Source organism: Vanellus vanellus (assembly GCF_965231255.1).
Source record: "Vanellus vanellus genome assembly, chromosome: 3".
NCBI classification, from domain to species: domain Eukaryota; kingdom Metazoa; phylum Chordata; class Aves; order Charadriiformes; family Charadriidae; genus Vanellus; species Vanellus vanellus.
This window is the reverse complement of record NC_138907.1, coordinates 88,827,957-88,841,722: the sequence shown is the minus strand read 5'-3', so window position 1 is coordinate 88,841,722 and position 13,766 is coordinate 88,827,957. Positions and strand designations below refer to the sequence as shown.

General features: G+C 38.1%; 1 protein-coding gene across 1 annotated transcript in view; it reads left to right on the top strand.

The window, feature by feature from the left end:
• Nucleotides 1-12,230, top strand: part of ZNF292 (zinc finger protein 292) — a 54,244-nt gene extending 42,014 nt beyond the window's left edge. The window contains exons 6-8 of the mRNA XM_082480517.1: nt 668-804; nt 2,059-2,200; nt 3,925-12,230. Coding sequence (XP_082336643.1) covers nt 668-804; nt 2,059-2,200; nt 3,925-11,106 — 7,461 coding nt within the window. The 3' untranslated portion in view covers nt 11,107-12,230. The remainder of the gene's footprint in view (nt 1-667; nt 805-2,058; nt 2,201-3,924) is intronic.
• Nucleotides 12,231-13,766: the final 1,536 nt, after the last annotated feature.

Below are 13,766 nucleotides of genomic sequence, written 5' to 3'. Positions count from 1 at the left end.
TGATAAAACTGTCTAGCACTCCCGGGCACTGTGGTTTTACATTTGTTTTGCTACAAAATTAAGTAATTCCATCGTTGCTTGAACAAATAAGTTACATTGCAGAGACTGTAATCTTCTTCTAGAAGAGCATTCAGTTGACCTGCGTCTTACTGTACAGCTTCCCTTTCTTTTTATTTTGATTTTTTTCAAAAATACTAGAACGTTCACATTAAACTTCATGATCATTAATTGCCCCACTATTGTATATAAGCCATAGTAACATCAGTGACTAGTAAACTGGGTTAGAATTTCAGGTAATAATCTTTTTGTGACTGCAATTTAAAATTATAAATCTGCTTATTACAATTAGCATATGTATGTAATATATAGGAATAACTAATGTTGTCCGTTAAAATTTTTAGGTGACTGGGACAGTAGACACAAATAAGTTATGTCTAAGAAAGAATTTTGTACTCACTTTAATAAAACAGTGTTTCTGGTGGCATAATCAATTTTGACATTCTATCTAGAAACACACTGATTTGCTTTCAGGTTTATCTCTATCTGATAGAGTTAAATATTCACGAAGTTCTAAATTACTGTGTTTTTGCAAAGGATCAGATGAATGTATGTCTGAAAATGAAACCACTTTCTTAGTCTTGGTCTTGTTTTCTTTCCTTCCTTCTAGATTGCAGAAGTAGATTGTAAAGATGCTCTAGAAATGATTTGTAACCTAGAATCTGATGGAGATGAAAAAAGTGCTCTAATTTTATGTGCAGCGTTTTTATCTCGCCAGCTGCAGCAAGGAGAGATGTACTGTGCCTGGTGAGTTTGAATATTGTTTTCTGTGTAGTGGAACAAAAATTAGTTTTGGGAAGATGGAGCCAATACATGAGCTATAAGTTAACTTTCGTTAGCTGATAAAACAAGAAGGAGCTAAACAAGAAGGAGATAAGGCTCTTGGAAAGCTAAAAAAAGAAAAGAAAAAAAATAAAGTATTTGACAAGATTAGCTTCCATTATAGGAATTTGAAGGCTGCATATATGGTGAGGCATTTACAAATACCAGGAGCTGGTTAATAATTTTTTTTTTTTTACAATAATCTTACATTACAGAAATAAGGAATTCAATATCTGTAGGCAGCTAGTTAGCATTATGTCAACATTTAATGCATAAGTATTGTTCCCATCTGTCCTTTTTTCATAATACATTATTCTTTCTCTAACAAAATTCTAGAAAAGAAGGCACTCTTTATTACTATAACCAAAATAGTAAGCTGGGTGAAGATACTTATTGTTTAGGGCTTGCTTTCATTAATGGGGGAACAAATAACTGGTCTTTTGTTGGCAGATATTTGAGCTGTTAGGCTCTGAATTTGCAACTGCTAACAGTTTGGTTGTACTTTCAAATCTGTACAATTCCTGAAGAATTTGCTTTGTATGTGCACCTCCATTTTATGTGCAGCAGGCAGGAGAACATCTGCTAATACAGGATTTTGCTTTAACAGATTCTACTAAAGTTTTGGGGGTTACACCATTCCACAAGGTACTAAATACTCTTGGCAATTTGTACGTAAGGAGGAATGAACTAGTGAATTAATGTAGATGTTTGGCTTTGGGGGCTCATTTCTCACTAAATCACAGTTAGATTCAGCTATTAAAGGAGAGCAGCTCAAGAAAAATGTACCTACCACAGAGAAAAGCCTTCCTCCTATAGCTGTTAGTAATTACTAAGAATTCAGAAGTGTAAAATGCCAGTCTGCGGAGTGAAGAGTAAACCACTTTGCAAGACATTTTTCAAAGCCACATCATGAGTCTGTAAATTATGTAGCATAAATTGTGGTAATACTGGTTTTATTCTGATCTGTCCTTCTGGAATTGAGTCATGATAATTTTGAAAATTAGATACTAATAGTGTGGGTATATTAATAAAAGCTTTTCTGTGTAAGAAAAGGTATGAATAAATTCAGATTTTTTTCCTTTACCAAGGATAAAATAGAAACTGTTCTCAACCTTGCATTTCTTGTGATCAGATTAGTGGTTGCATTGCTGGCCCTGAAATATTGTTCTCTTGTTCTAGGGAACTGACTCTTTTCTGGAGTAAACTGCAGCAAAGGGTAGAGCCTTCTATTCAAGTGTATCTAGAGAGATGTCGTCAACTTTCTGTGTTAACTAAGACTGTTTATCACATTTTCTTCCTGATTAAAGTAATTAATTCAGAGGTAAGGATACTCCTGAAAGAATATTTTTGGCACTTTTAATGGAACAGTAATCAGGAAAATTTATGAAAGCTGCTTAGACATCCTATCTCTTTGTCTAGCATTAGCTTTGAGGCAGTCCTAATTGCTTTTAGGAAAGGTAGTAGCAGCTTCCTTCTGTGGGTAAACTATAAGTTGATTCATTTAGAATCATGAAAACGTCTTTGTTCCTTTGGAGAAAAAAAAAAAAAAAAAAAAAAAGGGTGGGGGGATAAAAGGAAGAGCTGGATGCCACAACTGAGATGAAGGAAAAACTAAAGGCGAGGTTATAGCCTCTACTATTGTCCATGTCCTCTAAATGAGGTATTTTCTGTTAGCAGGTCCTAACATTCCTCTTCATGAGTTTCTGTATTTCAAATAATACAGAAAATAGAGAGGAGAAACTTAGGAGGAGAGGAAACGAAGGCTGTATCTTAACTTTCTGTAATTTTCTTATATATTAAAAAAGAAAAAAAAAAAAAACAAACCACTTTTGACTTGCCACGTAAGAATGCAGTTTGTTTTGATAAATGAAATACTTGCCTTTTGTGGACTTAGATCCAATGTTGTATTAAAAATTCTGTTCATCTATCACAGCTAACCTTGTCATCTAATTTTCCTAGTTTTCTCTCATTAGTAGTTGCACTATTTAATGTTTATAGCTAAATTGAGCTCTTCCTAAAGCTTTTAGTAGGGAGATTTTTGTAATTCCATATATTAATTCAAAGAATAAAAATTCCTTTTTTCTTTTGCAGTGGTATGGCTAGTCATGGGTTTCTAATCTTAAAGATTATTTTTTCCCAAAGATCTGAACTAAACTGGAGTTAGGAGGGGGAGGAAAATAACTTTCACAGAGGCTTGTGATATTAAGATCTCTGTCTGCTCTGTGCCATACCGATTTTTCTCTAGTGAGCTGTGGATCATTTCATTGATGGCAGAAATTGGAGACCATGTGGGTAGTAGACTTGCGCATTCATAAATTCGCTGGACTTTGTTCTCATGTATACCACAGCCTTTCTGTGCATCCTCAGCAGCATAAAGGGACTGTAAAGTGGACATAAACGTAATTTATGTTGCCTGAGGGTATAAATGAGAAAAGACCACATGACCTTTGGAACACTTAAATGATGGAACTTTTAACTGTCCTTATTACTTTCAGTTGGAATGAAGCCATGTGTTCAGTTGAGGTCAGTTGACTTTGAAGTGGCATAATCTTTAAAAATAAAAATAAACCTTTATACCTTAAGTGATTTCCAAATTATAGATCTTTTTGAAGATCACAGGCTTCCCTTACTGTAGCACTTTTCACCACTTGAATTCTACCCAGTGTTAACTTAGTGCTCCATAGAAGCTCATGTCAAATAACTGTGACAACTGGCACGGTTCATGGAAAAGGCTCAATATTGCTCTAATATAAACCAAACACCTCTAACATACAGTCCTAAAGTCCTCAAACTAGACAGAACATACAATTAATTGGGGCTTTAGTTGTATCTAAATTTTCACATTTTTTTAGTAGCATGAAGATAAATCATGCAACTTAAGGAATAGCATCTAAAGACAAACCACTGTGTTTCTTAAAGTAAAAAGTATTATAAACTCCAGGTGCATTTTTTCTGACACTTAGGGTTGTATAATGATACCTTTTATTTATAAATGTAGAAAGAGTTATGATAAGATGACTTACTAAAATTAGTCTTGCTTTACAGATTGATGGTGCTGGACTTGCAACCTGCATTGAACTGTGTGTGAAAGCATTGCGCTTGGAATCCAGTGAAAATACAGATGTCAAGATATCTATTTGCAAGACTATCTCCTGCTTGCTTCCAGATGATTTGGAGGTTAAACGTGCTTGTCAGCTGAGTGAATTTCTTCTTGAACCCACTGTGGATGCGTATTACGCTGTTGAAATGCTATATAATCAGCCTGACCAGAAGTATGATGAAGAAAATCTTCCAATACCAAATTCTTTGCGCTGTGAGCTCTTACTTGTACTGAAAACTCAGTGGCCTTTTGATCCAGAATTCTGGGACTGGAAAACTCTCAAGCGTCAGTGTCTGGCACTTATGGGAGAGGAGGCATCCATTGTGTCATCAATAGACGAACTAAACGATAGTGAAGTTTATGAGAAGGTTGAGGGTTGCCAAGAAGAGACTAAAGAAACTTCTGTGAATGGGCTTGCTGGCACTTTTGATGAAGCTTCAAGCCTTCTTAAGGGTATCAGAGATGAAAAACAGAAAAAGAGAGAAATTAAAAAACTCAGAGAGAGGGGGTTCATATCAGCTAGATTTAGGAACTGGCAAGCTTATATGCAGTATTGTGTGTTATGTGACAAAGAATTCCTAGGCCATAGAATAGTTAGGCATGCACAAAAACATTATAAAGATGGAATTTACAGTTGCCCTATTTGTGCCCAAAATTTTAATTCTAAGGAAAACTTTGTTCCCCATGTAACTTTGCATGTTAAAAATTCCAGTAAAGAGAGATTGGCTGCTATGAAACCACTGAGAAGACTGGGAAGACCTCCTAAAATAGCAACTGCCAATGAGAATCAGAAAACTGATTCTGTATCCAAACAGGAGCAGCGACCCATTAAGAAGAACAGCCTCTATTCAACAGACTTCATTGTGTTCAATGATAACGATGGGTCAGATGATGAAAACGATGACAAAGATAAACCTTACATACCAGAGATAGTGCCAGTTCAAAAGCCACTTCCTGTTAATGAATTCACCTGCCCTGTAACATTTTGTAAAAAAGGCTTTAAATATTTTAAAAATCTAATAGCACACGCAAAGGGGCATAAAGATAATGAAGAAGCTAAACGTTTTCTTGAAATGCAAAGCAAAAAAGTGATTTGTCAGTACTGTAGACGACATTTTGTAAGTGTTACTCACCTGAATGATCACTTACAAATGCACTGTGGCAGCAAGCCTTATATCTGCATACAGATGAAATGTAAGGCTGGTTTTAACAGTTATGCTGAGCTGCTGACTCATAGGAAAGAGCATCAAGTCTTCAGAGCAAAGTGTATGTTTCCTAAATGTGGCAGAGTGTTTTCTGAAGCCTATTTACTCTATGATCACGAAGCACAACACTATAATACCTATACCTGCAAAGTCACAGGCTGTGGAAAGGTATACCGTTCTCAGAATGAACTGGAAAAGCACGTTGAGGATCACAACAAGCCACCTGAAAAAGTGCAACAGCCTGAAGGCCAGACTAATCAGCCTGATCTTACTCAACCTTCTAAACCTAATGAAAATACTGATGGAGTTGCTGTTAAAGAGGAATTGACATCTCTGGCTGACAACCATAGTAGTTTTACCGAAGGAGAAAACGTTGTCTGGAATCAAATCAAAGCAGAACCAGTAAGGAATGAAAGTGTAAATGCATCAGCAACTATACTGCAGCAAAGCGATTCCTTGCCTAATGCTGGTTTGGAGCAGTCTCCTACAGGTTCAGTGAAGACAGAATTGGCAATTCCAGCAAGCAGCATTAAGGTGACTGCTGTTAACCAGAAGATCCGAGATAACTTTGTAAAAAGAGGTAAATTGGCTGCTACTGCCAGTAATGTAGATACCACTAAACCTGGAGCCCAGCAGTTGTGCTCATCGGTTGACTCTTGTCTTCCAGTTTTCCAAGAGAGAAAGGAAGAAGACTGTCTCAATCAGACTCAGAATATTCAAAATATTTCTGTGACCTCAGACACACTAAAACCAGAAGCCCTTGAATCAAAAAGCTTAGAAAGACAAGTGAGCATTGTAAATCCATTCAGCGTGCAGAATCAGGCAGTGTATCGGAACAGTGTACCCATTTCCAAACTTGAAATTGAAGACAGTATTAAGGCTGCAGCTAATCTATATAACCTGCCTTTAAAAACTTTAGAAAGTATTACATTTATTCCTTCACAGCCTAACATAAATAGCTCTTTAGTTTCAGCTGTGTCACCAGCAGCCCCAATTCAGAAATTTAATTGTCAGGTTGAGGGGTGTACTCGAACGTACAACTCATCACAGAGCATTGGCAAACATATGAAAGCAGCACACCCTGACCAATATGCTGCTTTTAAAATGCAGCGTAAAAATAAGAAACCACGAAAATCCAGCAATCTGCAAAATGTGCCGAACGATGGGAAAATTGTATATCTTATGCCGTCGCAAGTGGGCAATCCCAGTGGTGCTGCTTTTACTACACAGAACAAACCTAATGTGAATCCCACCTGTTCCAGTCAAGTGCAACATGTCTCAAGTACGCTTTTTCCAACCCACCTAGAAAATTTGTCCAATCCTATGTTGCCTATAGTGGAAAGTGTTATAAATCCAAGTTTGTCTACTCGTATTAAAAGTGAGCCTGAGAGTGTTTTATGTTCACAAATGGAAAATCTGTCTGGTGCAACTTTACCTTCCCAGTTGGATGATCTAGCAAAAACAGTTATGCCTCTGAATATTGATGGTGGTTCAGATCCTTTTCTTCCTTTGCCTGCAGAAAACGGTCCAATGTCTCTCTTTCCTTCGTCAGCAGAGAATCCTCCAAATTCAGTCTTCTCACAACTGGAAAATAACACAAATAACTTCTCGTCACAACTAGAAGGAAATACTAGTTCTCCTTTTCCAAAAGAAGAAACTGTTGATCAAATATTTCCCTCACGATTGAGTAATGAAAACAGCTTCAATGAAACTAGTTCTCAACATCCAGCTTCAGAAAAGGGGAAAAAAGATCGTGGCAGGGGCCCAAATGGGAAAGAAAGGAAACCAAAACATAACAAGCGGGCAAAGTGGCCAGCAATAATTAGGGATGGTAAATTTATCTGTAGCAGATGTTTCAGAGTTTTCACTAATCCTAGATCACTTGGTGGTCACCTATCTAAGAGGTCTTACTGTAAGCCTCTTGAAGGATCAGAAATTTCTCAAGAAGCTCTGCAGGCTAATGGACAGTCTTTGCTTGCCAGTATGATTCTTTCATCAAATTCATTAAACTTGCAGCAACCCCAGGAGTCTGCCTTCAATCCAGAGGTGTGTTTTAAAGATCCATCTTTCCTCCAGTTACTTGCAGCTGAAAATCGTTCCACAGCCTTACTGCAGACTGTGTTTCCACGAGTCAATGTGGCTAACTTTAATAGTGGTGGGAATGAGGAAGGAAATCAAATTATGAAACAAGCCTTGGAAACTGCAGGCATCCCAAGTACCTTTGATAACACAGAAGTACTTCCACACATAGTTACAACAAGTGTCGTCACTGGTACGACTCAGATAAATGCAGCTGTTCTCCCCAGCTCAACCGCGTCCCCTCTGCTGCAGCCAGTCTGTAACCCCAGTACCCTGCTAACAGACCAAAACAGGACCCTCAATGCCAAAATTCCTCCAATAAATGAATGCAAGAGTTTGCCTGTTTTTGCAACAGAGGACTTAATGCTAAAGACTATTGAAAATGGCTTATGCCCTAGCTCGTTTTCTAATACTGTTGCAGCAGCGCAAAACTTTGCAGGGAACAGTTCACGAGTTTCAGTTATAAGTAGTCCCAAGAATTCAGGATCGAACAACTTGAATAAGAAGGGAACCAGTGCTTCAAAGAGGAAGAGAAAAGCAACTACGCCCTTGCTTGTGCCAAATGCATTGCAGAAAGTAGAAGTAAATAATACAACAACAATAGGACTTCTAACCAAAAGCAATGAAGGAAATGCGCAAATACAGGGAGAAGGTTTTCAGTCCAACTTGCTGGCAAATTGTGGCTCTCAAGCAGTAGTGGAAAATCTCACACAGAAACTCAATAATGTTGACAATCAGTTATTCGTGGCCAGTATCAAAGAGAATTTCAAAACAAATCTCGAGGCTCATGCATTACCCCCTTTAACAGTAAAAACCGAAAATGGGGATTCTCAAATGATGGCTGTAAATGCTTGTGTGCAAGCAAATTCGGAGGAACAGATTTCAGAAGACAATGTTATGCAGAACTTTGAAAAAACCCTGGAAATAATTAAATCTGCTATGAATTCACAGATACTTGAGGTGAAAACTGAAATTCAAGATACCGTTGCTGCTTCTGGACAGAACTCACAAGTAAATAATGCACAGGCTTCTTCGGGAAATTCTGCACATAGTGCAAAGCTACCCACTCCCACACAGTTTTCTGTGCACACAGGGAATGTCACCACTGCAAAGTGTAGCTCTGCTCAGCCTGAGACACCTCAAAAGGATGATACTCAGATACTGGAAATTTTGGAGGCCTTGCAAAAACTGAAACTGGAAGATGATTCACCCATTCAGGTCTCTGAGACTGTTTCCCAGTGTCCTCCGGTAGATACGCTAGCACCAGCAGTTCCTGTTGTAACAACTGAAACTAAACCTCTAGTCCAGATATCTTCAGAGGCAAGTAACATTCAGTTTAGTGATAAAGTAAATAAGCCTTTTGTATGTCAGGACCCAGGCTGCAATTATAGTGCTATGACAAAAGATGCATTATTTAAACACTATGGCAAGGTTCATCAGTACAGTGCAGAAATGATACTAGAAATTAAGAAACATCAACTGAAGTATGCTCCGTTCAAATGTGTTGTAGCTACCTGTCCAAAAACATTCACAAGAAACTCTAATCTTCGAGCACACTGTCAGCTTGTACATCATTTTACAACTGAGGAGATGGTAAAATTAAAAATTAAAAGGCCTTATGGCAGAAGATCTCAAAATGAAACTGTAAACACAGCCCCACGACCTGTTGAAATAAAAACTTTGCAGACGCTAATAATAGAAAACAAAACTGCAGCTCCATTGGTCAAAGAAGCTCAGATAAAGGAAGTTGTAGAGCCTGTAAAAGTCTTGGAAAACCTTCTGCCAGAAAATAATATTCCTGAAAGACTGGAAAAACCTCCCCAAGTGGTTTCTGTTCCACCGGAGCAGCATAATGCAGCCTCTTGTGGTAGTACAGAGGCACAACCCAAAGTACGCAAGGTTAGGAAGTACAGGAAGGAAAAAGAGGAGAAAAAACGTAGGAAGCCCGTAACAAAATCTCTGGAGTTTCCCACTAGATACAGCCCTTATAGACCATACCGGTGTGTCCATCAGGGCTGCTTTGCGGCTTTTACGATACAACAAAACCTAATCCTTCATTACCAAGCTGTGCACAAATCTGACCTCCCTGCCTTCTCTGCCGAAGTGGAGGAGGAGAATGAGCCAGGCAAAGAGGAACGCGATGAGGTGGAAACCAAACCCACCGTCAGAGAGTTCAGGTGTGAGGTGAGTGACTGCTCTCGCATCTTCCAGGAAGTTACCAGCTTGATACAACATTATATGAAGCTTCATGACATGACCCCAGAGCAAATTGGAAGCATGAAATCAGCGCCAGAGGCGGGAAGGTTTTCTTGTGATCAGTCTCCGTGTAAGTCTTCGTTTACAGCTTATCTTAACTATGTTGTACATCTTGAGGCAGATCACGGTATTAAGATAAGGCCAAACAAAGTAGAAGATGACGGCGTATTCAAGTGTGACTGTGAAGGCTGTGACCGTATTTATGCTACGAGGTCTAACCTCTTGAGGCATATTTTTAACAAACATAATGACAAGCATAAAGATCATCTAATAAGACCCAGGAGACTGACACCAGGTCAGGAAAATATTTCAAGCAAAGCAAATCAGGAGAAACCATTAAAGTCCAAACAGAGAGGACTGAAAAACAGATTGGGAAAAGAAGGTAACAAGCTGTCAGTGAAAACAAAACGAAAGAAAAATGTGAACTTGGAAAACAAAAACGCAAAAGGAATGCAAGTTCAAGAAAATAAGGCTTATTCACTGAAACGTGGCAAGCACGTGTATTCAATAAAGGCTAGAAATGATGCCTTATCAGAATGTACCAGCAGGTTCATAACTCAGTATCCATGTATGATAAAGGGATGTTCGTCGGTAGTTACGAGTGAAAGTAACATAATAAGGCATTATAAATGCCACAAGCTGTCCAAAGCATTTACTTCCCAACACAGAAATCTTCTTATTGTATCTAAAACGCACTCTGTCTCACAAGTAAAGGAAGACTCTTGTGAGCAAGAGGAGACTGATAAAAAATGTGATGTGAAAGAGCCCGAACCGAGTTTGATAGCAAGCAATAATGATTCAAGCACATCTACGTTACCACAAAAGGAAACTGAAAAAGGTGAGAAGGATGAAATGGACGAACTGACAGAACTATTCATTACTAAACTGATTAACGAGGATTGTTCAAGTGCTGAAAATCAAGCAAAAATCTCTTCCAGTGTAAATAGTGACTTGCAGGAGACCAGCTCCTGCCCTTCAGAAAAGCAAAAATCCAACAACTTAAAAAGAGCAAACAAAGAAAAAAATGTGTCTCAGAATAAGAGGAGGAGAGCCGAAAAAACTGAGGAAGTACTGCCAGTTGATGTGAGTAGCATGCACAGGGAGGAAGAGACTGCTGTTGCCATTCAAACGGCCGAAGAGCAACCTGCAGCTTTTGACTGGAGCTCGTTTAAGCCTATGGGTTTTGAAGTGTCATTCCTCAAATTTCTTGAAGAGTCCGCTGTGAAGCAAAAGAAAAACACTGAAAGAGACTACCATAGCAGTGGAACCAAAAAAGGATCCCATTCGAACTTACGAAAATCCAATGAGAAGACCTCTGTAGCAAGTAATAATGTCACTTGGTCGTGTTCTGAAACTGAAACCCTTGTACCGTTTGCCAACCCATCGCGGCTTCCGTGTGCTGAAAATGTAAAGATAGTTTTAGACAAGAGTCTTAAAGACTGCACTGAGCGTGTGTTGAAGCAACTTCAGGAAATGAAACCTGTCGTCAGTTTGAGAAGGCTCGAAGGACGTTGGGAGGATAATCCAGAGGTTACAGCTGCAAAAGTAATTGTTCTGAGTACCGAGGAAGGGGAGCCAAAATACTGAAAACCTAATGTGTTTAACCACGACCTGTAATAAAATTTATATTGAATAGGAAGCCATCAAGCATGCTAGTAACTGTGGAGCTCTTTTATTTCGAAGTGATTTAATCTAGCAAAAAACATGACACGAGTCATGTAAATTTCTTATTTGTTTTTATCCCTATGGGACTTGAAGAACAGAGTAATTGCTTCAGTTTTGTAAATACTTGATCAAAACCTCAACTTTCTATCCGATCCTCCTTTCCATGAACTAAATCTTTGTGAGTCGTCTGTGATTGGTATCTTTCACCAGGTCACTGCTCATGTATAACAGTCCTCTTTATTTGTAGATACATTTTTTTGTATATATTTATTATTGTAAATCATTTGCTGCCACCAGCAGTCTGTAAGTCTAAACTATTAAATGACACATTTATATTCGGAATTTTAATTTGTAACTAAGTGAGCAAGTTTTTAAAACTGTCCTTTAGTCATTTTAAATTAAGAACTTTTGAACTAAAACTAGCTAGGTCTGCCATATCCAGTTTATTTTGCATAAAGCATTTATTTACAGGAGAGGAGCTGGATAAGATCACATTTCATAGGTTAAACATACTGACACGCTCTCATTTTTGTAAATTTTAACATCCAGTATCTATGGATGATATTCATATGTAGTTAACTCATAAATATAATAGTTTTCTTATAGCTACATTTTTCATTGCTTTTAATTGGATACAAAGCATTTATGATTCCATAATAAAAATGGAAATGTGAATAAAAATAGTTTGCTACATTGGAGATTTAAAACAATATTTGGTATTAAAGAATCCGTTGTGAATGTGATAGAAAATTAGTAGTGTGGAGCAGTGTATATATTTGAGGTGGTGATTTGTGAAGTAGCCCAGTATTGCCTTAAATAAAATCACATTTCATTTCTTGTTTTATACATGTGATCTTATAAAGGTTATTTTTGTTTCTGTAACTTAGATTGGTGTATAGTTTAATTTTTGTTAAAAAAACAAAACAAAAAAACTTCAGAAACCGTTTTTGTAAATAGTGGGTTTATAAAACAGATTGTTTATTTTGATAATACCAATTTGGTATCTATCTATAAAATACGTGAGTCCTTATGCCATACCATTAAAAACTGAATAAACAAGGCACTTTCTGAAAGGGAAGTGAGATTGTGATCTTGCAGATAAACTCGGTGGTTGTGCTCTATTGATGGCATGGGCTCCATCCGCGCTCTTCTGCCTCTTGCTGACTGTACCTGGCAGCACTCTCGCCACCTCTCTTTTTTCCACACTGGAACGAGCCTCAGAAGCGGTGCCGCTTGTAGTGCCCGGGATTGGAGCAATTTCTCTCTATGCTGCTAACCGAAACAACAGGTATCCAGTTTGTTGAGTAACCAAAAGTGTGAATGCATTGGTGGGAGCTGTCAGTACCCAGGAATCTTCAATGTTGGTTTTCATGCGGGATTATTCTTAACTCGGATGGGACAAGCCAGCTGGGTTGTGTGGTACCAAAAATTTTTCTTGGATTATTCTCATTACTGGATGTGACCTACCTTCAGTAATATAAAATAGTCTTTATCTTGGGAGAGATTGGCTGGATTTTTTTTTTTCCCTATAAACTTGTCTTGCCATGTAAAGCTTTGCATTAAATGCTACACTTGATTGCTCTTAAGCTATTCACCTGGAATCTTTGACAGTTTACTTGAATATCAATGCCAAGGGCACATTCCTACGACCAAATGAAGTGACTTCTTGTGAGAGTGAGGGTTATGTATGAAAAAGAGGAAAGGCAACAGCATTTCAACTTGGGCATAGCCCTTGGTTTGCTATCTGGTGCTAAATTGCGTACCTTCTCAGAAAGCCTGTGCTTCCATTTAAACAGAGCCCATTCCTTCCTCTCGCTTTCACTCCCTCCCAAGTGACTCAACTGGTAATTCTGGCAAGTTAGTAAATCAAAGGTGCGGTCTGAGAATGATAAAACCAAAACAAATCCCTGTGTTTTAACTTTATGAGAGATGATTAATAATCGTTGCCACGTTCTACCTACCAGAGGCCACTCAGTCTCCCTGAATGGAGTTGCTGTTGGATGTCAGCCATGGTGATTGTAGAGCGGATGTTCTGCAGGGGAGAAGAGGGTAGAGAACCTCCTCTGGAGAGGACCCACAAAGCTCGCCTGAAATCTCTGGTTTTCAGATGTACCTAACCATTGCAGTCACTGTCAACAGACCTCACAACTGTTAATTTTTAGAAGAATTTTGTGTTGTGTAAGTTAAATAGTTTCAGCATTGACATTCCCAATGATAGATACCACGTTATTTGCAGTTTTTAAACTGAGAATAGCATACAACTATTTAGCTACACAGTGCTATACTAGAATGCAATTTAAAAAAAAAAAAAAAAAAGAAAAAAGATCCAATGTCATAAATATCCAGGAAATAATTTCTGGTTTGGATCTGAATGTAGGGTCTGAATTTCTGAGAATGAAACTTTTAATATTGTCTTATTCTTAGCCCAATTAATCCAATTAAAGTGGGTGCTGTACCACTACAGTCAGTGTCCTCTATGGCACACCCTGTTTTAGGTGGGTACTGACAGCCTGTCCAACAGGCAATTTAGTATCGTGGGGTTTTTTCCTTTTTTAAAAAAAAAGTATTCTAAACTTGAAGCA